We start from the raw sequence: 25,989 nt of genomic DNA on the forward strand, positions 1-25,989 counted from the left end.
ACTTGTCTAGATCTCAAGGGATAAGGGGAACATAGAGAAATTTGTATCAATATTTGGAGTAGGTGGTTTCTGTACATGCTCTCTATACTTAGTATTGAGTGAAGGGCATTATTTGTCTTAACAATATGTGATGTAAATGAGACGCAACAATAAGTGATGTACATGAACAAAAGGCAGATCTTCATAAGCAATGGAACATAACTAAATAAGATTGCAAAGTTTGGGTGTAGCATTGTAGACTCATAAGGAACATAACAAAATAACATTGCAAAGTTTGGGTGTAGAACTGTAGACACATCATAGTCTTAAGGCATGATAATCAGTAGGACAAAGTTGAACCAGCAGCTGCTATAGCAAAGTTCATGATATTTGGGAGAAGGAACAAAAGAGCATGCATTGTGGTCAAGAGCTAAAAATATGCATATTTAAGCAGAAACCTTAACAGCAGCAGAAAATGAACTACTGAAAAGGTTTTTAGATCTATATGTCCTCGTTTCTACCTGCACAAGGTTAAGTGAACGATGTTAACAATTATGCTTCAGCAAGATGCAGAAATATCTAATTGTTGTCGCCCACCATTAGTCAATTTATGATATAATGACAGTGTTGAACAATGGTCAAGTGAGGTTCTTGAGAAAAATTTGTGCTGACAAATGTGGATGAGGAACCAATCGTAGGTTTTGAAGACAAATGATTATTTATCAAATGTCTTCAAAACCTAGGATTATCTGCACATCCACATTTATCAGTTTTTGAATTATTACTTCACCACAATCTCAGGTCCAATGTTCATATAGTTCATCATCAAAAACCAAATACTTGTCTAAGGTACTAAATCGAAAATGTCAAAACTGATACTCAAAAGTTCAAAATTAAGGACATGAGGACCTCTATATAACAAAATAGGCACACAAAGCAGAAAAGTAGAGACATGAACCCAATATCAATTTTACCTTTTTGAAATTTCTGTTAACAAGAAATTGCATTGTCCATGTCCAGTAATACAAGGCTCTCTTTGTAAGAACGAATAGAGCAAAATTCATACTTGGAACTCCCAAGTGTTGGTTGAATGACTTAAGTATGATTATGTGTATTTATGTGTGAAACTACCTACTCCCAAGTATAGGAGGTCAAGTTTTAGTAAGGGAAAATGTAGAGTATCGTACCCAAGGGATTGAGGAAAACTCAACTCTAACTAGATTTTCGCAAGAAAAACAAGAAAAACATGCATTCTAACTTTTTACAAGTTCACAACCTTAGCCCTTTGGAAGCTAAGAATCATGGAGATGGTATTAACAAGTGGTAGTGAATCGACTTGGTTGATTTTAGAATTAAGCTAAGCAAACTAATTCTTGCACTAAAACAACAAAGAAAGGTAAATGTAGAGATAGAATCAAAAGAGGAGTAGAGACTTAGGCATTGCACCTAGCCTTACTCATGCACAAATGTAACTCAAGATTAATGCATAACATGTTTGACAAACTTCCCCCTAGTGCTTTGGTGAAGCTACCAAGAAACCAACTAATCATGCAATTTAACAAAGTTTTTGGAGCCAAATTAAATTACAAAACCTTAGTCCCAATTATATTACCTTATAATACAAGTGGGCTATGTACCACAAGCATAATACCCCGTTAGAGTAATTACACTCATGGCACAAGCATTAAGTTCATGGTAAGAAATTCAAGCAACTTAATATTTTCCGTAAGAAACACTAGGCCACCACCTAAAGGCTACCCATGCTCACGGATTCAAGAAGTTGTCAAGTTCAAGTTCCGATTCATTAATTACCTAAACATGTTTCTAGGTGACAAAACTAGTAACACATTTAGTAAGCATTTTAAGTGTAGAAGCCCATAGATTCAACATGCATCAACATCAATTAAAAGTAAAATGAATTCATTAGCACATGAGCCTAGCCTCAAATCCAACTACTCACAACCCATTAAATACAACAACCCTTGAAAATGAAATACATCAAAAGAGAAGTAGAGTAAAGAGAGAAGAGATTACCAAGGGTTTGGTACAAATGATACCAAACCGTACTTCTAAAGGTTTACTACCCACAAAGATGTAATAAGAAAGAAAATGCTTCTAAGTATGGTATTAATGGGTTCTAACAAAAAAAGAACTCCATGAACACCATACTTTATCCACACAATCTAGGAACAAAGAACAAGGGTTGAGAAAGAGTATGAGTAGAGGATAAAGAGAGTGAAGTGACCCAAATCTATGAAACAAGTTTGTGATTGATCAAGGGTGTAAATGATCTTTAGTTTTTGGTGAAAACTCAAGACACTTTACACTTTTCTTTGCACAACTTGATATCTATGACTTAGGCCTAAGAAAACTATGTTAAAACTATGGAAAATATGAAGTTTTGATGGAGTTTTAGTGTGGTGAAGGAGAATGCACGAATTTGTGAAGAATGAGGGTATTTAAAGGCCTTAAGGTCACAAATGAATGGTGGAGATATAAGGGGATGAATGGTTAGATATGGTGGACAAATGTTGAAGCACAAATTATGGATCTTGTTCTTGACATTATCTCCTTCATTTGTTTTCTTCTATTTTGAATTTAAATTGTAAATTAAAATTTACAATTCATAATTCACCAATATGCTTCATTGACTTATTGACTTTAACCACCACCATTTCCGGCAACCACCTTCTCATCGCCGGAGTTTAACAAGCATTTTCCGGCGTTGACTTTTCTTTTCTTATGAAATCTCCACATTTGCTCTTTTTAGCTTGAAACTTTCACCCGAATCCATAATGTGCGCTAAATCCACTCTTCTTGACGTGTTTCCGATCATTTGCACATTTTCCTAGCATGAGTAGGAAACGTAAAAAGAAATAAATAAATATACAAAAATATAAAGTAAAAGAATAAGAATAAGGCAAACATTACTAGGTTAATATTAACCTAACACCAAGATTGTTGAATTTTTGGCTCTGAGTGTCAAGTGAAACTAAGCTTCGACTTTCAAAGCCTATCAGTGCCAAAAAAACTTCTCCACTCTTTCGAAAACATAATGGATGAGGCTGCAACCATCGTTCTGGACCTTGTGGACCAAGAGTTATCAATTTAGTCCCTGACTCTTCCTGACAATACTCTTTCATTAACCATATATCAACATAATAAATATCATCCTTCCTGTAGCCTGTAAATAAAGCAAGAGATTTCCCGTCTCCTGAAACAGACACTTTCGGTTTATAGTGTTGTTCAGTGCCCTTCGGCATCATTATCTCGCGAAATGACTCACGGCCCAGATCAAATGTCAAAATGAAATAGCAATAATCATCAGCAGCTTCCTTCCTTACTGTACAATGAATAGCCCCATCAATAAAAGCGTATGGAATAGCAACATGTATTTGGCAATGAGGAACTACAGAACCAAGACTTCTCCATGAGCCAGTGGCTAGTGAGTAAACCCCAGCTACAGCTGGAGTACTCTGAGGAGCGACAAATCGAACAACTTTGTAATCATTGGTCATAACTGTTGAGAAACAAATATGTCATTGATTGTGATAGGTTGTGTATGAGTTGTAAAGTTTCCTTATGTGTAGTAATAGGTTGTGTATAAGTTGTAAAATTTTCTTATGTGTAGTAATATGTTGTATATGAGTTGTCTTAATATTCCCACTGTAGCTATAAAACTCATAGTGCAACATCAATAACAATTTACTTCAGCCATTTCTTTTATTCTCTTTTAACAATAACATCAACCCCAAATGCAATAGAATCATTAAAAGGGCCAACTTCAGTGGGATTCGTCTATGGTGCAGCGCTGCATACCATACATACCGAATCGGACAGTAGATAGAGTGTCTTAAAATACACGTGGGGTCTGTGGAGTATATGAATGGTGGATTAGAGATATGTATGATATGCAGCGCTGCACCATAGAATTTCTCACTTCAGTGAAGGTAAAACCGGGCAAGGGAAGCATCACTTCCTTTCTTATTGCTGGATTCCATATTATATAATTGAACGCTTTACATAGTTCATCATCTGCAAGGCACACCAGCCCGTCACATATGCCAGCTACACGGAAACGCTCATTTGCCGGCTTTACCATTTGGTTAAACCGAAACTCTATCTGGCAGCACTCATCAAAATCACGGTTATCATCATAATGCAAACAATACACCCTCTTCGGGAATCGGGTTTTGGCTGCGGCCACAGTTCAACAGAAGTTGGAAATCGGCCACCGTGCAGCAGAAGTTGTTGAGTCCCATGGTGGTTACTAGGTTTGCTTTTTTTGGTTGAGGAAGGAGCGAAAGAAACTAGAATTTTTAATAATGGCCAACCATGGCTTGCTCACCGCAGTGCATCTGACCAGGCACTTAATTGGTAGTCTAAGGAAAATAGTCTGACATTGCTGAAAATTTACACCACAGAATATGAATACAAACCAATTCACAATCAGAGAGCCCAAAAATAGAAACTCAGCTACCATCGTAAGATTCACATAAAGGACAAAAAACCCTAAATTGAAATCCTATACAGAAAAGTTTAGCTTGTACTGCAAGTCTGCAATTGACAATAGTAAAATAAAGTAAAAATAAAACTGAAACTAAGCATGGGATTCTTGTTTTAGAGATGAGAGGTATAAACAACGAGCAGGATTTACCTCGATGAGAATTCCTCTAAGAAATAAGAAGCGTCGGCGGTAACCCTAAAATTGGAGGCAAGAGATTCACTGATGCACTGGAGTTCTCAAACGGAGGACAACACAAACTCAAACGGAATTCACTTATGCTTTCCATGCAGTAGTATTCTAGCTTCTCTCAACAAGAACCTGAACCGTCCATGTCAAGTAGAACAAGGCTCTCTTCATAATAATCAAGAGTGCGCTCAGTACAGCAACTTGATGAGACCCCGAGAATTTTCTGTTTTTGGATCACAGGTCGAGTGAGATTAAAGCTAGCTCCCTATTGATGTTAATATGTTATAGCGTTCTTCACCCTTTTTTCTAAAACGCATTGGCTGTGACCACCAAGGGTGATCAATTTCGATCCATGATTCCTGCCTGCTATACTCTTTCATTGATCAGATATAATGATGGACTTCCATGACCTGCACACACAGGTGCATCTAATCAAGCATATATCTCATCTGATATCCTCAGGAAAAGATGAGTTACATAGTCAAGTAGAGTTACATAACTTATATCAGCTCAAACAAGGGAACACCAAGAACGAACCAGCTATATAAGGAAAGTTAAAACCCATCCAACAGTAAGGCGGTTTCCCTACATGTTTAGATGACTCTTGACATCAATGAATCAAATATGCTTCTCGTGTTGAAGATGACAGTGTCTGTCTCAACAAGAGTGATTTAATTATGCCACACGAACATGCACAAGTACACAAAAAGCGGTTCTTTCCTAGTAATGGTAACATCAGAGATACGATTGCACATTTATATAATGTAAATTCGTCATTACTCAGAAAGCAAGATGAACTGTAGCATAAGTTTGAACTACCAGCCACTGTCCGATGGAATGAGTTCAGATATTTAGGGAAAGGAAAATAAAAACAAGACAGATTACATGTCACTTGGTACAAAAGCCCAAATCCAAGCAGGTTTTTTTGGCACTCCACAGCTACACAAAGCACATACTTCGCCCAGAGATCATTTTTTCTACTGCAAATTGATTCCTGCACAAAGTTGAGTGGAATATGATAACAAGTGGCAGTTAAGACAATCCAGAACACCAGTTTCTGAGGATTTTAGATGTAATTGGTTGCGAACAATGGGTACATCCCTTAACTGACCTTATGTCATACTGACAAGGAGCTACATTTGCACAACTGGCGAAGACAAATATTTAAAAAAGTTAAGAAAAATCTAGGTCATTCAAACTTCAGACATCAATGAAGAACGAACCATTTCTCAAAATTCCAGTAACAAAACTCCAAAACTTTTGATGCAATCTCTATTAAAAAGGACAAAAGAAAATCTGCAGAATCTAGAAATACATTCAAGTGACAAAACTAGAGGACTCCGTATAACAAAGGCTACATTCAAGGAGAGTAATCTAACCTATCTACCTCTCCTATCTGCACAATGAACTAATTTGTAGTCCTTACAACTATGACTGTATGAGTACACCAATTCATTTGCAAACTTATAGTCGTTCGAGTTGCGGTTTTCACAGGATCAAGTGAAACTATGGTTAGATTTCGATGGAAATATGGTTCTATCAGTTCCAAAAGTACTTCATTGTTCTTTCTACAACAATATGCCACGGGGCGGACACTTCCTTGTGGACTTAATGGAGCGAGAGTTACCCTTTTGGTCCAGGACTCGTGCTGGCAATACTCCTCCATAACCCAAATATCGAGATAATAAATATCATGCTCCTCAATATAACTAGTGAACAAATCAAAAAATTTTCCCATCTCCTGTAACAGACAATTGAGATCTTTGGCAACAATATCTCACGAAATGCGTCACTGATCATATTAAATGCCAAAATGAAATAGCGGACACCACGGGCATCTTTCCAATGATTTATAATCCAATGAATATTTCCAGCCAAAAAAGCATGCGGTCTTGGACCATATATGCAGCATGGAGGATCAATAGAACCAAGACTTCTCCATGACCCTGTGTCAAGTGAATAAACCTCAGCTACATTTCGACTTCTCACATCCTTATTTTCAAGTGTCTCAAGAGTTACAAGCCGAACAACCTTGTAGTCATTGGCTGTAGCATCAAACCCAAATCCAACAGTATCTTCAAAAGGCACATGAGTGTTGAAGGTGAAACCAGGCCGGGGAAGCATCACTGCTTTTCTTATTTATGGGTTCCATATCATGTAACTTACAGCTTTCTGAAGGATATCATCTGCAAGGCACACCAACCCGTCACAAATGCCAGCCACACGTAGACACCAATTTAGCGGCCGGTAGTCAATTTGGAAATCTATCTCACAGTACTCATCAAATGCAGGGTTATCGCCATACAAACAGTACACCTCTTTTGTAGCCCTACGTTTAATGTAGCGGAAGCCATGCAGTAGAAACAGAGAAGTATTGTGCCTACGTCTGAGATGGGCGTGAACAAATCCAGAGTTTCTAATAATAGACAACCAGGGCTTGCTCACCGAGGTACATCTGATCAAAGACTTGATTGGTAGCCTGAATAGTATATCATGTCCGGAAAAGCGTCAATCATTGCTTCAGATTTCAACTCACTTGCGGAATTTTACACTGGAGACAATCTGAATTTAAATCAGGCAATCAATTCACAATCAACACAACAAAACTAACCAACAATAGAAGTAGAAAACTAAGCACTAATAAGCTGTGCAATTGATAGAACTGGAACCACAGTAACAGCGGAAGTGACATTCATTTAAAGAAGCAAGTCCAACACCCAGATGCATATAAGCATGCTAGTGTTTCTAGCTTATAAATATCACAAAGCTTTAGTTTAACATTGCTTCTAATTTACAGGTTCCCACATTCCGAAATTTCAGCTCCCACAGAAAACTCACATTATAAAGACTTGATTGAAGCAGTAGCACTATTACGTAAACTTTTACATGAGAGGGGTGTAGAAATTTACCTTGATGAACAATCCCTCAGCTGAAGACTCGGTCCTTCTGCACATTAAAAATGCGTCGGCGGAAACCCTGACCTATAGAAGAGGATGCGACCTTGTAAAGGGAGTCCGTGGAAACTTGACTAGTTTTATGGGCCGGGCTGGGCCATTGCCCAATTTGAGAGCTCTCTTTTAGTTAAACTGTTTCTTCTAGAGACTAAACTGTTTTTAATTCCTATTTTGATTTGAGTTATAGAATGATGGTGGTAACTTTGCATCTATAATTTGAGATGACTTGAGTACTTAACAGTGTTCATTGCAGACATATCACATATCAGACTTACTAGACTACCCTGTTCGACAAACACGAAATTTATCGAACATGAAGGCACACAATAAATAACAAGCTTAACCAATAAAAGAATTGGATTAATGAACAAAGCGACATTTAAACAAAATGCCTTCCGAAATCAAGAGGGGGTAGATATAGCAACTAAAACAGCAACTGTATTGCACTTGAAACAGCGTAATTTGCCTATTACTGACTCTTTTACCTATAGAAAAGCGACAGTTAAGCTTTACATAGCCTACTGGAAGTGTATACTTCCCATCTGCACTGTAAGAGAGTAACTTGGGTATCAAGGCTATCATGTTTCCCCTTGACTTCATGTATTTCACATCAAGGCACAACAGAACCAAAGCTTTCTCCATGCACTTGTGTTGGATTCACATCTTCATTTTCAAGAATCTGATGCTTTTTAGTCATTCATCATAGCATCAAAACCAAGCCAAAGATTTTCCTTCAACTTCAGAAATGATGCTATGACCAATGACTAGATTCTCCACAAGGTCCTTGAAGAGTTTAACAACCTTTTAGTCATTGTCTTAGCATCAAAACCAAACTTAACATTCCTCTCAAGTCTGGGTATGATGCTATGACCAACGACTAGAATATCAACAAGGACCCTAATTGGTGTGATGACCTTTTAGTCATTGGTCATAGCATCAAAACCGAACCTCAGCTTTCTTTGAGTTCGGGTAAGATGCTATTACCAAAGACTAGATTCCTCACTAGCACCATGAGAGGATCATTGCTTCGCCACGAAAAGAGTCTCATTGCTTCAGTTTCAATACCGTTAATTGCAATTTCCATATAGTGAGTGCATTTTAATTCCAATTAGTTTCGAAAGCCAACACATAGAACAAAAACTAACTAATGTTCGAAATAAAATAGGAAATCAACCAGAATGAAAGAAATCAAACAAGGCAAGAAACAGAACCCGAATAAACCATCAAGAGCTAAACAGACTTACAGAGCATCCTATTTAAAAGAGAAATAACCCCACAGAAAATAAAATACTGAGAAGTCACAGAACAGCCATGGAAACTCCCCAAGCTTGAGATCTTATTGCAAATTATCATTGCCATAAATCCCAATCTGTAATTGACATTTTCCGGGCCAGATTACTATTTTTTTTTATGAGGTGAAGGAGGTCAGAAAGGGCCAGATTACTATAGATCGAGCTATTCAATCTTTACACTGTATCTCTCGATATTAAATTGCTTCTTCCTCAAGATGAATAGTAAAATCAAGATTAGTGAAAATAGACTTTGGAATGATGTGAATGGCGTAGAACGAGCAAGATTACCTCGACGATTTCCTCCTGTAAGACAAAAGGCGACGGCGCAAAACCCTAATAATAAACTCTAAAGGATGCTCTGTATTTATAGCCTAATGGTGAGACCTCCACTGATAATCATGTAACAAAAAAAAAATAGAGGCTTCCCGGCCCAGGTGTAATGGGCCAAACACCTAGCCCCTTTTCAAAGAAAACCAAACCCTAGCGTAAGCAGATTCGCTTGGACAAAACATTTACTTCCAAAATGCTTCTCCAGATGAATTAGGGAAACTGTCTGAAAGATCAAACAATAGATATTCAGAGTAGCAATATGAAGCAATTGTGGTCACTATAAGGCGGACAGATCCATAATAAGGATATATTACATCAAGATGGTGTTAGAAAGGACTAAGCAACAGGATAGAGTGCCTTTAGCAATTCAGATGGTAGGTATAGCAATTGAAACAGCATAATCCATGCAGCAACCTTTTTTCCGCACTTTGTAGCGACAAAACTCAGGGCATTTGCCATTATTTCCTACCTGCACATAATTGGTTGATGAAGTCAACAACTAAGCTATAGCCTATAGCAAGCTATACTACATTAATCATATGAACATAATGGTATCGAAGAATGGTGTTGCAGGCATTCTGAGTGCAAGAAAACTATAGAAAAGATTTTCACCTATCGAGTTCATAATATCCGAACGAGAAACTGAAGTGAGGAGAACATGGACATACTCCTAAACCAAAAGGAAAGTTAAATGGAGATGAAGTATTTATTTAAGAAATAAAATCTGCAGAAAATAGAATGATAAATTTAACCATTTATGTCCTACTTTCAGTTTCCAACTGTGCAGTTTCAGGATTATCACTTTGTCCACAGTGGTCTGCTTGCAATTGCAAATCAGCAAACAAACAGTGACAATAGTGTTACTCAACAACTACAACATAACAATGCCAGGTAAGTATCATAACCTCCCTCACTTTTCACTTTAGTACTACTCATGCCTGATCCTGAGTAAAGAGTACAAGGTTATTGAAATAAATAAATCAGAATAATGCTAAAACTGTAAAACCTAGAAGTCACATGTCACTAGAAAACACAAATCAATCGATTTATCAACAAAAAATATATATGTTGGTGACTGCAAAGTGTTATACTTAACATCACTTATTCTCCTATTTCTTCTCAAGAGTATGATTCTAACCCCTCTTCATGTTTTGCATCAAGAAGGCTTAGTTGGAAAAAATTCAGCTAACCATTGGAGTAACTGCTGTACAGCTCAGTAGTAGCTTCAACAACTCCGCAGGGCATAGTTTAAAGTAGTTCCAAAATATATGAAACAACACCACTGATAATAGTAGTAGTTAAACGTACCACATAAAATTAATAGATATAGTCTTTAACTTCCTGTTTTCCAAACTACCAAAGAAGAATTACGTTTACTAGGTTGTGTTACAAGATAACAAAAGTAATAAAGACAATCAGCTAAGACAGGAAAATATATGAAATACTACCAACAGCAACTTGACAGCAGAAAACAGTCATGAAAAAAGTACCAAACTTGGTTAAGTAATTAAATGGCATATTGAACATCAAACTTTGTGGCTGGGCCTAAATGCAACGATCATAGTTCACATAGCATAGGCATTCAAACAAGAGTGAGAAAAAATTCACAGAAATTCAGTGCTCTAACTAATTACCTCGCCTATATATTCCCTTAATAAGAAGGTGCATCCTGGCTGTCACGCAAGACAAGGCCTTCTTCATAAGGGAGAACAGCACAGAGCTTACCTCCAGCAATCCCAAGACTTCTAAACTGTTTGCTCACCAGATCAACAGAAACTAATTCAAGGTCATCTGCGCGCCAACACCACTTCTCCACTAGTCCTAAAACATAATGCCCTGGGTAAACTCCTGTCCGGACCTTGTCGAGTGAGAATCATCAGTTTGGTCCACGACTTCTCCACACATTATTCTTTCATTAACCAGAGATCAAAAAAAGAATCAGCTACACTCTGGCCCCTCGCAAACAGAGCAATGGACTTTTGGTTCGCAGAAACAGTCAATCGCAAGGCCAATTTCCCATTTAATTTGAAATTCTTTGGCAACATCATATCACCAAAAGACTCACTGCCCATATCAAATGTCAAAACTAAGTAGTTATAATTGCCATTGGTGTAACGTAGAGCCAACCAGTGAAGTACTCCATTAACGAAAGCCTGGGACGAGCAGCCACACATTTGACATGGAGGAAGATCAGAACGAAGCCTACTCCAACAGCCCCTTGCCAGTGAGTAAACCTGAGCTATAGTTGGACAGTCACAAAGTGTTTCATTTACATTAATATAAGAGTAGCTAGTCTCACAACCTTATAGTCATTGGTCACAGCATCATATCCAAGACCAATATATGGTAGCCTCATACCCACCATGACTACAATACTTAACATTAGGCTCAGGGAGGATCACATACTTTCTCACACAAGGGTTCCACAAAACCAAGTTGTAAGCATAGCACTCCAAATCATCAGAAAGGCATACCAACCCATTACAACTAGCCACCACTCGAAAGCACGAATTCACCAAAATTTGCTTCAAAGCAATGGGAAATTCAATCTTACAATACTCCCGAAAAGCAGGGTTCTCATAATACAAAGAGTAAAGGTCTTCCTTGAACCCTTCTATGTGGGTTTGGCCAAAAACATCGTAAAGGTCTTCACCAAACACATTGTGGACTGGTAGGAGGTGAGTGTCATTCTGGGTATTGAAGCTACGGTTGTGGGTGAGGTGGGTGAGAATAATGGTTGGGTCTTATCATTGAACTCCATGACTTGCAAACTGAGGTGCATTTGACCAGAGATTTAATGGGGTCTGATTAGGACTTCAGGGATGAGCTCCTCAGGAAACTCTCTGATCAAATTCTTGAGCAAATCAGTGATAGACGGCTTAGAGATGGAGGCAGGGGACAAGAGGGTCTTACCTTGTTCACATGAATCTTCCCACATTGTGTCAAAGTTTGAGTCTTTGTCTCCGTGGAGTGGTGGGGAGAGTGAGATTAAGGCAACGGCGTAAACCCTATGGAAATGGATTTCTGTCTGAAACTGTGTAGAAGTAATGTTCAAAATTGCATACCTTCCCACCAATTCTTGCGGTTAATTACATTTTACCACACTATTTCAGAGTTAAGTTTTGTTTTGACCCCTCTATGGGAGTTTTTGACCATGACAGTTTTTCACTTTGTACCCTTGCAATTTTGTTAACTACCACTTGTACCCACCCTCCACTTTGCTCTTACAAATCTAGTCTTGTCATGTTTTTTTCCTCATGTTCTACTTTTTGATTTTTACCGATATTTCGATTAGTTACAGATTCATATCACAGAAAATTAAATCAAATCGACTTATTTTTTTTTGAATGAATCAGTTTAGGAGACAACATATGTGAAAGAACAACTTTTGGTGCCCGTCAACCAAAGACTTGTATCTCATTATTGGGATCCCGTCGCCAATGAATGAAAAGTTCTATCAAGCTCAAAATTGCATGATATATCATTGATGGATCACTATCATCACACATGGGTACGACGTCTGAAAAGCTGGTATTCTGCGGATCGGCCGCGCGAGGTTGCGGCGGGTGTATCACATATGAACATGACCACCCTGGCTCAACTAAACTTTCATATGCAGAACATTACCGATGTAATATATTATAAAAAGAAATTCATCATGGAATCCTAGCTAAATAGTCATATTTGAAGGAGCATAGCTAGAGTGGAAAAACGTACAATAAGTTCACAACTTCTAGCAGGGTGACATTTATTGGATAAATTCATTCTATAATATTTGATGTATGACCAATTGGACATTTTGATACTTAATGTTAAAAAAAAACAGTTTGGTACTTACCTGAAATTAGGTTTTATAAAACACTTTAGTACTTATGTTGACTTCTTTATTAAATATAAATGGTAAAATTGACATTTACATATTATCCAAATAAAAATACAAATAGAAATTCAAGACTAATTTATATCACCTTGGTATTCATTATTTTTATATCGTTTGCGAGAAAATAAACATGAATTAATTTTAAACTTTAATTGAAGTTGAAAAATTGGATTTTTGTTTAGGAAATCTAGAATTTGTGATTTAAATACCCATAATGATGCTTGTGGTTAATTAAATATAGCCTCCCGGAGTAGTTTTGTGAGATGATTGAATTTCATAAATATAAAATTGACTTAATTATCCTATCAACATGAACAAAAAAATATTAACTTAAATGTATAAAATGATTAATATTTGAGGGTAATAAACACATAAAACTCATGTTTTTAATTGAACTTTTGTAAATAATATACTTAAATGTATTTTATCCTCCTATAATCAACATAAGTACCAAAGTGTCATATAAATTCTAACTTTAAGTACCAAACTCTCATCTTTAAAATATTAGGTACCAAAGTGTCTAATTCACCCTACCTCAAGAATTATAGAAGGAATTTACCCACATTTATTACTTCTAAGTTGTAGGCCTTGTTCAATACAAGTATGCTTATCAACCAGATCGTTAAATGAAAACCAAATGACTTGCGCGCGTGAGTTGGGTCTAAAGTCTGAATAATTCAAACATTCAAGCTACGTGTGTCTGCAAAGCAAAAACTTACAAGCTAGCAGTCGACCTTGGCTTTCCATTTCAATTCATTAAGCTCCATCAGTCCATCTCAATCTCGATTGGGATCCTTTAATCGATATGCGTTGTTTAAAACAGCGACAGTGCTTCCATGAGGACGCTCACCTTTCTTCAAACTACTTGCAGACAGTTGTTTCGTCAGGTTTGCAAGGTCATCTTCAACAGAAGAATAGCCTTCTAGCACAAAAAACTTCCCTTCCAAATCATCCGTAGTTAACTGGCCCAGAGCTTCCATTGCAAGCACTTTCTCTTCCATCTTTCCAAAGGCTGAAAGTGCACTTACCGTATCAACATCTCCAACCATCTCACACACTTCATTTGCAACCTTGGCAGACCGCGCGCGCGCTTTTAGGGTATCCTATTCGACATTGCCTCTTGTATCTTGCTCTCTACAAGCTTTGTACTCAAGGCAAGACTATCAACAACACCCTTCTGTTGATCAAGTTGTGCTCCAAAAAAACTAGCATCATCCGCAAGTGATTTTCACTACGCCCATAATACGTTTAAGTGACGATCAATTGACGTCGCCTATAGCCGATATGCGTCGCTAGACTCTTACAGCGACGCCATCTCCGTCGCCTAAAGTCTGTCCTTCCATATCTAAAGCGACGACAGGACCAATGTTCGTCGCTCTAATAGACACAGGCGACGCCACCAGTATCCGTCGCACATTTTTTCTCATGACGAATATATCTATCCGAGGCGACGACATTTCATGGCGCGAAACTTTTAGGCCACGAGACCCTTGCCTTGTTTAGGCGACGACCCTGTGTCGGTAGAGTGTTTAGGCGACAGACCTTTTCTGTACTAAGGCTGTCGCTTAGTTGGGATTGAGGCTAAGTTGTTACTCCGTCGCTTTAGCATTTTTTGTTATATAAAAAATAATTGACCAAGTGTGCCCAGCCCCAGCAGCCCTGTCTACACAACCAATTTACCAAGTGTGCATGAATTTAATAAGAAAATAGAATCCTGAATTTCAACACATTTGTTCAAAGCTTGAAGTACAAAACTAGCGCAAGTGTGCAAAATATGTACTTTACTTCCACAAACTAACAACCATACACATTTGTTCAAAAAATATGTACTTTGACACCCTAAACACAACAGTCTAGAACCTATGAAGTACTACCTACCAGACCCGGCGCTTGTGTAGCAGGCAAAAATGCCTCCAAGAGTGCAAAACGCGCTTCAAATGTTGCCTTACACTCCGCCAATTCTGCAAATAGACAATCGGCTCTTTCTTTGTGGCCCTGAGACTCCTCTCTTACAATCCTCAAATCCTCCAGCGTATCTTGATTGTAGCTTCCAAACTGGCGTGGTCCTCCACTCTTCTTTGCAGGCCTTCTAAGGGCTCTTCCCGCACCTGTCATTAAAACAACACAATAATAGATTGTAAACAATGCAGTAAATTAATTTGGGCAATACAAGTAACTGTAAACAAGAACAAGTTTAAACAATGCGAAACCTTAAAGCAATAGGTACATTTTCTGCATTTACCTATCATTTCCACTGTTCCTATATTAGCCTAAATGAACAACAAAGTGCAAATAAGAAACAACCATTAGGCACAAACCCAATGAGTATTACTAATAACAAGATTGACAAACATATTTGCAATATGTTAATCATTATATAGATAGCAGCCTAGTAGTAAGTAATAGCACAAAACTGCAAATTGACTTTTACAAAATACAGAAGCAGTTTAATAATAATCTCATAGACATTTATAAGATAGGAATTCACCTATTACTAATGTGCCCCTCCTCTGTCCGAAACCCTCCTCAATGATTTCAATCTCGTCTGGATGTGACATGGGTTCCACTGCTCCCGGGTTTGACTCATCTCGCTTTCTCTTTTTCTCGTCAAACTTTGTTTTCATTTTTTCCTGCCATACATGCACATTGATTAATATTGAAGCAACAAAAATATTAATTCAACAAGTCAAGTAGTCAATGATACAACCAACTAGCAGTATTCTGTTGAAGAAGCTCACCAACGCTTCCCTTGCATTTGGTTCTGGTCCGTACACATCCATCACAGCAGCACAAAAGGGCGCCAGATGCCCTTTCTTGAGATGCTCCTCAGCTCTGTAGCTTATAGCCCGTGAACCGGAGTGGTGATTGATAGGATCTGCCTTGTTGTTTCGATTGGCTTTGTTGCGCTCACACACGGCCTCAAAACAAGAAAAACAAAGAGTTAGTCACTAGTTGACAATGTTAATACATCAAAATATAGAACAGTTTAAAGCAATAAGGTGAGATGACTTACAACATATGCTGGCCTTTGCCACTCTTTTACCAACCACTGCCACTGCTCTGGCCGTTGCAAAAACTCAAGAGGAACAACATCAGGTCCCTTGTCCAAATAGTGCTCTTTGTTAGCCAAGAAGTGTTTCCGGCAGTCATACTTCCAATCTTTGAATATTGCTCCCGCCTCAGTGTCAATCCACTCCAACATTTGTAATTCGTCTTTCGGTAATTCATAGTTTGTCTACAAAAACAAATTTTGTAACATTAGTACTGGCTGATTTTTTGTATCAAAACATAGAAAAAAAAAACACGATTGGGGAAAAATCACTTACCTCCAGAAAATGAGGCACTACGGCCCTGTCTACATCGTCAAGATGAAAATATGAATGCTTCTTCATCGGCACATTGGACCGGACACAACTGCCGATATCCCTCGACAACAAGCTACAGTTTTCCTTTGAATGGGGGCCCTGGTGGAAATCAGACCATTGCAGTAAGATCTTGTGTCCCATAGCCTTGACGATGTATCCCGTTTTGTGGCCGACCACAATACCCCGTCTCCGCTCCTGCGGGGCTGCATCAAATATTGAGAAACACATCGAATCAGAAGCAATCCACGATAACTAAACAAGAGAAAGCAATAATCAATGTTAAGCAGTCTGGAGGATAATCACAGAAATCCAAATCTAAACAATTAAGCATTCATAGAAATCCAAATCACTATAAACCAAACAAAATCAAAACAAATCAACTCAAAAGATTCGATGATATACTTAGTGGCACCATGCTCAGTCTACACCTAATGCTCAAAACCGGCTCAGAGGAGCATCAAGCTCGTCGTATTCTTCATCATTATCATCATAACTTTCTTTTTCTTCTTCTTCTTCTTCTTCTTCTTCTTCTTCTTCTTCTTCTTCTTCTTCTTCTTCTTCTTCTTCTTCTTCACTCTCTTCTTCACTTTCTTATTCTTCTTCTTCTTCTTCTTCACTCTCTTCTTCACTTTCTTCCTCTTCTTCGCCCATGCCGACATCATCGTCATCCCCCACTTCTTCATCTTGAACAAGAAAACCCAAATCAATGGTAAAACCAGCAATCAGACTGTGTCCCGTGAATGCTTCTATTGTAGGTTCTTGATAGGGTTCTTCAATATTATTTCCTATTAGAGGTCTCATCTCCTCATATATTGCAAGTGTACTTGCATTATAGACATTTCTGTGTGACATCTCATTGACGACCTTCCAAGTCTCACCGGCCTTCATATCTTCTAGATAGAAAACTTGTTTTGCTTGTGTCGCTAGAATAAAAGGGTCATCATCATACCAACTGGTGGATGTATCCACCGATAACAAGCCGTGATCCAGCTTAGTGCTCCCATCATCATTAGGGTCAGTGTCGAACCATTTACACTTGAACAAGACAACCGACATGCCGTTTGTATACAGTAGTTCGACAACGTATTCAAGAATCCCATAGAACTTCCCATTAATTGTCTCATACATGACCCCACTGTTCTGGGTTTGTAAGTATTGATCTTTTCGCCAAGATACGAACTTGACGCCGTTCACATAACATGTTGCATAAATATGGTGTGCTTGGGGTCTTTGAGCCAATTTGAGCACCTCCGGATCGTAGGCATCATCTTTATTTTTTCTAAGACGATCAATCTGTAAGATTGAAAACGTTAGTGCAATTAAATTGTACAACTTAAGTTAATTTAAGAGGAAGAAGCTTTTATGCATACCCATCTAACGAAATACGGCTGAAAATGCTTCTTACGATCGGCATCACTGTTGTTTTTATTACGTGCCTTATACATACGTTTATGCTCTTTGACATAGTAAGATACTTCTTCACATTCTTCTAAAACAGTCCAGTGAGCCACATCAATATCTTGTTCCCCCATTCTTTTATGACGTATGAGCTTATTCGGCCGCACAAGTTCAGAAACAACAGAAAGATTGTATTGTGCTGCCTTCGGGATGCCTGCATCTTCTAGAGATCCCACATTACGAATGTATAAATTGCAGTAGGTCACACACTCTTGTGCAATGTATCGCTCAGAAATATAACCCTCTGGATAACGCATATTGTTCACTGATTTTTTATAGTCCCCTAGTTGTCTGTAAAAGGAAATATACATAGGTTATTTCAAAGGTATATATAATGCTTTATATATATGTTGTTAATGAAAAATTAATTTTGTACCTTTCCATGGGGAATATCCAGTTAAAATGTACTGGACCGGTTAGCAACACTTGTTCAGGAAGGTGAACCATGAGATGAACCATGATGGTAAACAGATGAGGAGGAAAAATCATTTCAAACTGACATAGAATAATGACTATCTCATCTTTCATTTGTCGGACTTCCTCCTTTTTTAACTCTCTAGCACATAATTTTTGAAACCATCTTGACAGTGCTACTAAAGGCCTGACAACGTGCTCAGGTAAGAACGGTCATATAACCACTGGAAGAAGACGTTGGAGCATTACATGGCAATCATGGGTCTTTAAACCATGAAACTTCTTCTCATGGAGATTAACCTTATTCCTCAAACTTCCCGCATAACTATGAGGATACTTAACATCGCGAAACCATTCAAATATCTCAACTCGGTGTTCCGACCTGACAGTGAATGATGCAGGAGGAAGTTCTCCACTGTTTCTTTCCCACTGACTTCTTCGCACCCCTCTTTTTTTCAAAGCAGCTCGAGCTTTTGGACCGTCCTTCGACTTTCCTTCAATACCTAGAATGGTTGCAATGATGGTGTCCCAAACGTTCTTCTCAATGTGCATGACATCTAGGCAGTATCTCACAATAATAAATCTCCAATAAGGCAACCTCCAAAACTCGCAAATGTGTGTCCAACATATTCTGTTTCTTCGATTATAAGGGACCTTGAAGTCCTCGTGTAAGCTAAGCACAGAGTAATCATGAGCGTTTATTTTTGCCCAAATTTCCTCACCAGACAGAGTAGAGGGTCTTGGCCTAAATTCACTGAACCCATTAAATGCGTGGCCAGCAGATCGCCAATGGTGGTCTTGGGGTAGCCATCTGCGGTGACCCTCATATACCATCCTCCCACATATGTGTTCTGAGCAAACATCATCCAAACAAATAGGACACGCCTTATACCCATGGGTACATGAGCCTGCCAACATTCCTAAACCTGGAAAGTCACTGATTGTCCACAAAACTGCTGCTTTCATCATAAAAGTGGATCCGTCATACCGATCAAAAGTATGGACTCCATGCGTGAATAATGTTATGAGCTCATCGATCAATGGCTCCATAAACACACTAAGACATTTTCCTGGAGACTTAGGACCTGGAATCAACAAAGCCAGCATATTAAATTCCTTCTTCATACACATTGATGGAGGCAAATTATACGGTATCACAACAACAGGCCACGTACTATGCAAGGTTCCCATTGTTCCAAAAGGATTGAAACCGTCTGTTGCAAGTCCAAGACGCACATTTCGAGTGTCGTGGGCAAAACCAGGAAATGATCTATCAAAATGTTGCCATGCCTTTCCATCTGCCGGGTGTTTGAGAGAGTCATCATCATCTACACGCCTCTCTTCATGCCACCTCATTGCCTTTGCAGTGTGCGGCGACATGTACAAACGCTTCAACCTTTTGGTCAGAGGGAAGTAACGGATCACTTTCCGGGCAATTTTAGTGTTCTTCCTACCTTCTTCATGTGGCATCCATCTTGGAGTTAGGCATTTAGAACAATAATGAAGACTTTTGTTATCTTTGTAAAACAACACACAATTATACTCACATGCATCAATTGTTTCATAACCCAAACCGATATCTTTCAAGATCTTTTTAATCCTTTGCATATTAAGGGTAAAAATGTGTCCAGGAGGAAGCAAGTCTTTGATATAAGTACATATGTCGTTAATACTTTTGTCAGACAATCCATTATCTACTTTCAATTGCATTGCTTTTAAGACGGCACTGAAAACTATCTCAGTGCTGCCATCATACAATGGGGTCTGGGCTTCCTGTAAAAGCCTATCATACTTTTCATAATCATCATCTACAACATCACTGAACGTAGGCTCACCATCAGTAGTCGGGTCATCTACTGCATGAGGATCATATCCGGGGCAATACGGGAAATAATCATGAATAAGCTCTGTGATTGGGTTCATGGAAGGACCGACATCACCACTAGAAGATGCCCTTTGCTGAATGTATCGCCTTCGAAGCTCACTCATGCTTGCTTCATTTGAAACTTCACCGTGATGGTCCCATACTGTATAAGTGCTCATTATACCCCTACAAGACAAGTGTGCATACAAGTTGTGTTCTGTCACCGTTTTGTGGTTACAACAATCTACGCACGGGCAACGGTAGTAGACATTCCCATTATTGTTCTTACGAGCCCAGTTCACAAAAAGATATATCCCATCAAGGTATCTGTTATCACTTCTATGGTATTGCATCCAACTCTTGTTTGGAATATCTGTCATAACTGAAATAGTAAATGTGCATTAAGTTAGTAAAAATATACAATACATGCACGTAATATACTTATTCTTATTGCTCTTCTTCGCCTTATGCCTTCGGTTAGGGTCCTATCCCATTTAGGAGAACACTTCCTTTGTTAAGCTTCTTGCTTTCATGAGTTTCAATTTTGGTTTTGGAAAAATTTCGGCAGCATCTCCCTACAGTTCCCCAAGTGCACAAATATCTAAACCTAGTTTGCACTTGAGGAACAATATAGGGAGATCCTGTCGAAATCAATATCCAAAACTAAAAATGAAATCACATGAAGTGCAAGGTCGCTCAACAAAGTCATGTTCTCCCAAACTGTCCAAAAATGGGACAATTCAAGAATCAAATGCCGTACAAGTGATTCTCGAACGGGAATTCTAAGTTAAAAGCAACCGGTGAATTATTGCAAGAGTTCACTCTTACACACATTCAACCGGATAATAAACACATACTTAGTAAATAAATTAAAATAAAAAAATTCATGAATAAAGCATATATTTGATTTTCACATTCACTAATTCTATATGCAAAAACTATTATGCACTAAATTAATCTATACATATAACTTGGACAAAACCAAAATCAACACTACATACATATATTAAGTGATGAATAAAGTACTGATTTTATCATAAATTGAGTTAATTAATATTAAACTCTTAAACACTAAATTGAAGCTCTAAAATGAACCAAATTCAAGCTCTAAAATCCTAATTCAAGCTCTAAAACACCAAATTCAAGGTCTAAAATTGGGTAATATCCTAACACTAAACTCTACAATAAACCTCCAATTGCATGAGTACATTAAAACTAAACTATAAAACACTAAATTCATGCTCAAATAAACACAAAATATGGTAGAAAAAGATGAATAAATGATATAGAGTTCATGCTAACCTCACAAATCAATGAGAAGAGAGCTAGAAGAAGGTTTACACCACTTACTTCAAATTTTCTCCCAAATCTCTTCAAAATCGCAGCTGCAGCATCATTTTTCAATTTCAGATCCAGTTTCTGTTTGTCTTTAAGGCCAACTGCCTAAATAGATTTAAAAACTTTAAAGCGACGGAATAAATCAATGTTCGTCTCTAGAGAGTTTAAGCGACGGCAGTGTTTACTGTCCGTCGGTCCAGATCTTCCTTAAGTGACGAACTCAGTTATCTGTCGCTTAAAGTATTTTGGGCGACGGCCGTTGTCCAATGTCGTCAGATGTCGTCGCTCAAGAGTGGATCTGGCGTAGTGTTTCGCCTCTTGAGAGCTAGTCGTGCTAAATCTTCCTCTCCTCGTTGAAGAGCTAGCTGTGCTTTCCGGTACCAATCCTCCGAAGCCTTTATCGCAACTTCATAAGGTATTACATGTGGTGAGGCCTCATGCATCTTCGTCAAGTCATCGTTCATTTTGACAACTGCTTGCTCTAACATTTTCTCAGGATCTTCGAATGAAGACATGATTGCGTTTGCATATGACTTGATAACCCTAGCAAACCGGTCGAAAAGGCTCATACAGGCAACAAGAGCAGTTTCTTATCGTCTGAAATGGTTTTGCTTATTGGAAGAACAAAGCCTAATCGATTCAAGTTTTAGAGCTCCTACTCCGCCGTTACAGAACGACGTTGTGAGAGGTCTTCTTACCATAGAGAGACTGGTGAAGGATGAAGATGAAGAGGCAGGGATTGATCATGGTCATTCCTATAATAATCTGCGATTTAGCGGCCCTTATACGCTCACAAATCTCAGATCAAAATGAGTCGGCTGCCAACCCTAACTACAATGGTTAAGGAAAGAATGAATACACATTTCCAGTAAGAAGAAAGAATAAATTAAGGCAAAAATATCAATTTGCACTCCAAATTTGGTCATAATTGTCAATTTGCACCCCGAACTTGTATTTGAGTCAATCTACCTCCTAAACTGGTAACAATTGCCGATTTGCACCTCATTCGTTTAATTTAATGTTTTCCATCTAATTTTAAGTCACATGTCATGCATTTGAGGGACAGTATTATCATTATATATTTATTCATATTTAATAATGAAATAAAGTAATAAAATTACTTAAGAAGAACACTTGTTACTGTTTTTTTATTTTTTTCGAAATATGTTATTAATTTATATATTTATTATTTTACGTGATATGATATGTTAAAATATATTATGAAAATATAAATAAATACCTAGAAAATTAAAAATAAATACATATAATATATATATATATATACACACAACACAATATATTTAAATGGGTGAGTATGTTGAATAAATAATTCGAAGTAGGGTTAAGTATGTAGAAAAAAGATGTAAATAAATAATTTGATTAAAAAAATAATCCTCCTTTTAAAGAATATTTTTATTTATTTTTAAGAAAAATAAATTGTAAATTACAACATTACTCCTCATGTGTATCACATGTGACGCAAAAATGAATGAAAACAGTTAAATTTAACGAATGAGGTGCAAATCGGCAATTTTTACTAAGTTCATGAGGTAAATTGACTCAAATGCAATTCATAGTGCAAATTGACAATTTCAGCAAAGTTTGAGGTGTATTTTGATAATTTTGTCTAAAATAAATATGTTTTTAATAGATATTGTGGAATGGACCGAACAACCCATTATGCAAATGTTGGGTTTGCAGGCCTGCACAGAATCGGCTCAATTATAATGCCCCATTACATGTACAGTAACCAATTGATCTTTCACACTCTTCTCAATTCTCACGAATTGGGAATCAGTACATTTTCTCATCTCATTAGAATTTCGTCTGTTTTTATTCCTAATTCCGTTAGAAAATGATATCATTTCCCTTTCCCAATAGGAAGGGGAATGTGGGGATTATTTTCATTATTTTCTAACATTCCATTTCCCATTAGGAAGGGGAATTATTTTCTAACATTCCCTTTCCCAATAGGAAGGGGAATTTGTGTCCTAATCGGATTAGCATTCCCACCACCAATGGCACATTCTAAAGAGTAAAGCCTATATATAAGAGAAATGTATAAGCCTATACATAATCATTCTCCAACACACTCTCCATCTCTCCCTCTCAGTCTCCGAAGGTAATTCTAGAGTTTTCTCTTGAATTCAATACTCTTCCTCCTCCGCTTTCTCCTCAAAAATTTATTAGGCGGGTTGTCTTCTTTACTTTGTTCTTGAATTTTGCTTAAATTAAGGGGAAAATATGGCAGTAGCTGCTCGTGGACAACTCAACTTCAATGAAGTTCACGGTGGATTTAAAGGCGTCGATTCCTTTGAGAAGTTGGAACTTCTTGGACAGGGCACTTATGGCGAAGTTCATAAGGCCAAGGAAAAAGGGACCGGAGAGGTTGTTGCTTTGAAGAAACTGAAGCTGGCAAAGGAGAATTACGAGGTGGAAGGCTTCCCCATCGCTGCAATAAGAGAAATCAAGATTCTAAACAAGTTTCATCACGAAAACATCATCAAGTTGAAGGAGATTGTGACATCTCCGGTGCAAAATAATCAGGTTCTTGGTGATTGTGGCATCTATATGGTGTTTGAATACATGGAGCATGACTTGACAGGTCTGGTTAATCGACAAGGGGCTAGATTTTCAGTTCCACAGGTTAAGTGTTATATGAAGCAACTCTTGATGGGGCTTCACTATTGTCATCTCAATGGAGTGCTCCACCGAGATATCAAAAGCTCAAATCTTTTCATAAACAATCAAGGCAGATTGAAACTGGGAGATTTTGGGCTTGCTCGGAATTTTTCGGCGGAAGAAGATCATCAAAACGCTAAGCTTACCAGTCAAGTCGTTACATTGTGGTATAGACCTCCAGAGTTGCTTCTTGGGACTAAAAGTTATGGTCCAGAGGTTGATATGTGGTCTGCTGGTTGTATCTTTGCCGAGCTTCTATGCCAGGGTCGGCCACTTTTCAATAGTAACACAGAAGCTGGTGTTCTAAGTAAGATTGTTGAGGTGTGTGGAGTTCCAGGTGAGGCCAGCTGGCCCGGAGTTTCAAAGCTTCCTTGGTATGAAACATTCTTGAAGAACATGAAATCGCAGCAGAGGCCTCTTAGTGAGATTTTTAGACATTGTGACCGCCCTACTTTGGAGTTGCTGGAGAAATTGCTTACTCTTGATCCTTCTAAGAGAATATCTGCAAGGGATGCTTTAGATGCTGACTACTTTTGGACTGATCCATTACCTTGCGATCCGAAAAGTCTACGCCCCTATGAGTCATCGCACGAGCTTGATGTCCAAAATGATAAGAAAAAGCGCAAGCTGCAACAATTGCAAGATGAGAAAAATGTTGTAAAATGTCAGAAACCGATGCAGTACCAACAGCCACTTCCCCGTGGAAATCCACCACCCAGTCATCAGAAATCTGAACAAGCAGAGGCCAAAGAGAAACCTGATCATCATGAGCTTGATATTAGAAAGGAGCATGATATGAAATGGCGCAAGCAACAAAAATTGCAAGATGAGGAAACTGTAGCAGAATCTCAGAAATCAGTGCGGTACCAACAACGACATTCCCGTGGCAGTTTACCACGCAGTCATCATATATCTGAACACGCAGAAGCCCGAGAGGAACCTTTCCGTCGCAGCTATAGTTCTCTGTCACCGGTTGCTGCACGGCCTCGCCGCTGTTATGAAAGCAGGCCTCCTCGGCCCTCTTATGGAGCAAGAAGATATTATGAGAGTGATCGTTATGCTTCAGGTCGGGATCGGTACTCAAACATGAGGGATGGAAGGCGTAAATGGCGGTACTAGCTATTAGAAGTGATGCTTTTACCCATAAACAATGAGGGGGTTGATATCTAGAGCTGCCATAGGTTTTCCTTAGCATTACTTGAATTGTAAATGTTTCCATCTGTAATGCAACCAACTGTACGTCCAAATGAAAATATCATACTTTCATCCTAAAATTACTACTTGTTGTGATTCAGAAACTTTAAGAATGAATGCCTTTTGTTTACTCATCATTTACAACAATCGGATGGCTCATGGCTGAGATACGAATCTGTGACAGAATTTTGTTTTTAAACGTTTCCTCTGCTCGTTCATTTTTAACCTCACCCTTTTTCATCTGTACGTGATCCATTTTGTAGTGGAAATCTAGATGAAGACCTCCATGGGGACTTGAATGTTAAATTACGAAACTTCTGCTGAAGATTGAGATACAATTCCGAACAGACCTTGTTTTGATGAAATAAGTCAATTGAGTAATTGATTCTACTCTGAGGCATAGCTACCGGCTGGTTCATTTATGTATTTGTTTTCACCTTTGTTTTTCTGAATTAGAAATTGCAGATTTTGACCTAATGTTATCAACTCATTATCATGTGTAAGCTAGTTTTGCTAGTTTTCTTTATTTATTTGAGTTGTTTTCAA

At 38.1% G+C, this 25,989-nt stretch overlaps 2 protein-coding genes and 3 pseudogenes across 2 annotated transcripts; 1 reads left to right on the forward strand and 4 right to left on the reverse strand.

Moving 5' to 3' along the window:
• Positions 1-2,909: 2,909 nt before the first annotated feature.
• On the reverse strand, positions 2,910-4,337 carry LOC126786997 (F-box/kelch-repeat protein At3g06240-like). The gene is made up of 3 exons (XM_050512944.1): positions 4,328-4,337; positions 3,937-4,176; positions 2,910-3,499 (listed from the first exon to the last, which is right to left on the reverse strand). The coding sequence occupies exons 1-3, from the start codon at positions 4,335-4,337 to the stop codon at positions 2,910-2,912; spliced, it is 840 nt and encodes a 279-aa protein (XP_050368901.1).
• Positions 4,338-5,937: 1,600 nt separating this feature from the next.
• LOC126789190 (F-box protein CPR1-like) lies at positions 5,938-7,188 on the reverse strand (annotated as a pseudogene).
• Positions 7,189-10,899: 3,711 nt separating this feature from the next.
• Positions 10,900-12,186, reverse strand: LOC126789189 (F-box protein CPR1-like; annotated as a pseudogene).
• A 1,664-nt stretch (positions 12,187-13,850) lies between these two features.
• LOC126786998 (membrane-associated 30 kDa protein, chloroplastic-like) lies at positions 13,851-22,573 on the reverse strand (annotated as a pseudogene).
• Positions 22,574-23,811: 1,238 nt separating this feature from the next.
• Positions 23,812-25,368, forward strand: LOC126787000 (cyclin-dependent kinase C-1-like). Its single transcript, XM_050512945.1, has 2 exons — positions 23,812-24,987; positions 25,171-25,368. The coding sequence occupies exons 1-2, from the start codon at positions 23,812-23,814 to the stop codon at positions 25,366-25,368; spliced, it is 1,374 nt and encodes a 457-aa protein (XP_050368902.1).
• Positions 25,369-25,989: the final 621 nt, after the last annotated feature.

Source organism: Argentina anserina, chromosome 3 (assembly GCF_933775445.1).
Source record: "Argentina anserina chromosome 3, drPotAnse1.1, whole genome shotgun sequence".
Lineage (NCBI taxonomy): Eukaryota > Viridiplantae > Streptophyta > Magnoliopsida > Rosales > Rosaceae > Argentina > Argentina anserina.